This window comes from Limulus polyphemus, unplaced genomic scaffold (assembly GCF_000517525.1).
Source record: "Limulus polyphemus unplaced genomic scaffold, Limulus_polyphemus-2.1.2 Scaffold242, whole genome shotgun sequence".
Classification (NCBI taxonomy): Eukaryota; Metazoa; Arthropoda; class Merostomata; order Xiphosura; family Limulidae; genus Limulus; species Limulus polyphemus.
In genome coordinates this window covers 599,065-600,634 of record NW_013665852.1, presented here as the reverse complement: position 1 = coordinate 600,634, position 1,570 = coordinate 599,065, and the positions used below count along the sequence as shown (strand labels likewise).

At 28.7% G+C, this 1,570-nt stretch overlaps 1 protein-coding gene across 4 annotated transcripts in view; it reads left to right on the top strand.

Annotated features, from left to right (window-relative positions):
- Positions 1 to 1,570, top strand: part of LOC106478704 (E3 ubiquitin-protein ligase Bre1-like) — a 60,721-nt gene that overhangs the window by 9,906 nt on the left and 49,245 nt on the right. For 3 of the 4 annotated variants that reach the window (XM_022382356.1, XM_013939266.2, XM_022382355.1), the window contains exons 3-4: positions 450 to 617; positions 993 to 1,062. In XM_022382356.1, coding sequence (XP_022238064.1) covers positions 450 to 617; positions 993 to 1,062 — 238 coding nt within the window. Of the gene's footprint in view, positions 1 to 449; positions 618 to 992; positions 1,067 to 1,570 lie in introns of all 4 variants that reach the window. The other variant, XM_022382357.1, reaches the window with a different exon arrangement.

Below are 1,570 nucleotides of genomic sequence, written 5' to 3'. Positions count from 1 at the left end.
GTGAATGGTTCATGAAATGCTACATTGGTTCCATATAATTTATATTACAAATGGATGAAATCTAAGTCACATTTCTTCCATCAGAAATGTTTAAAAAATTATAGACTAGGAATTGATGTGGAGTAATTTGTTCCAAAAAATGTATGTTAGTGGGAACATTGTTATCATAACCTATAAACTGTCATATATTGTAATTCACTTATAATAATGATGTAAGGATCTGTTTAATATGCATTAACAGGTGCAACTGAAACTGTAGGTAAGTTCTTATCAAATTAAACTAGATTTCTAATGTAGCAGAAAATGTTACAGTTTGAACTAGATGTTAAGTAAGAAATTTCTGCCATTATGTTTTCATGCTTGTTACATGTGTATTGCTGAAAAATGTGATTTCACCTTCTGATTATTTCCAATATCATTATACAGTCATTTTATCTGTGCCTATACAGGAAGAGATGGATATGAAGGTGTTACAGTTTCAAAATAAAAAACTTGTTGAAAGACTTGAGCAAAGACACCGGCAGGAGGCTGATCTTCGTCAAAGGATTGAACAGTTGGAAAAGAGACAGACGAGTGATGAAGCTGTGTTGTGTGTTGTGAATCGCTACTGGAATCAGGTTTCTGAACTAATTTAGAGACTTAAGCTAATATATGAAAATAAGTGAGTTAAAACAGGTTACTGAAGTTTTATAAAATTCTTTTTACTTCTTAGGACAAAAATTATGAAATGTTCTTATTAAACATCAGAATCATTACCTTGGTGCATTCTGAGATGTTTAAATTTTTGTTTTAAACCCATGTGTATTAATTATTGAAGATTATGAGGTTAAAAGACTGAAAAACAGTATACAAGTTATATAGTTTTTTTAGTTTAATCATAGGATTTTGTTGTGTTCTGTTTAAGTAGTATATTTTTATAAAATTGTGTCAGAGAAGTTTATTGTTTAAACTATAGCCTCTTCACTTCCAAATAGTGTTGAACCTTTTTTCAGCTGAATGAGGATTTAAGAATTCTGCTACAGAGATTTGATGCTGAAACATCTGATGAATCAGAAACAAAAAGTAAGTACTTAAGGTGACTACAAAGTACAAACAGGTTTTTCTAACAGATCATCTTGTTAACTCTCTCAAAACAGGCTCGGTCAATTTGACTAACCATGTAACCTTTATAGATTTGATACTACCAACTTTTGATATTGTATGTGTATCATCATAAAATTTAGCAGTCTTTCAGTAAACATTATATATATATGTTATATATATAACATATACACATTTTTTTGTGAAGCATTTTAAATAAACTAAAAAAAGATTTGTTTGTGAATATATCAAGTATTTGTTTTGAATAGTCCATGTGCAAAGTGATTTTCATGTTAAGATTAAAAATACTTTTCTTCATCTTAAAAATCTTAGATTTGATTTATGTATTCTCTAAGTCCTCCTAAGTACATTTCTAATGTTTCTTTTCACTAAAACTGTATATCTTATCTGTTATTTTCTCTACACTAACTCTATACAACATTGATCAATTTGACTAACCTCATAACCATAAAAAAATTGAATAAGTCTG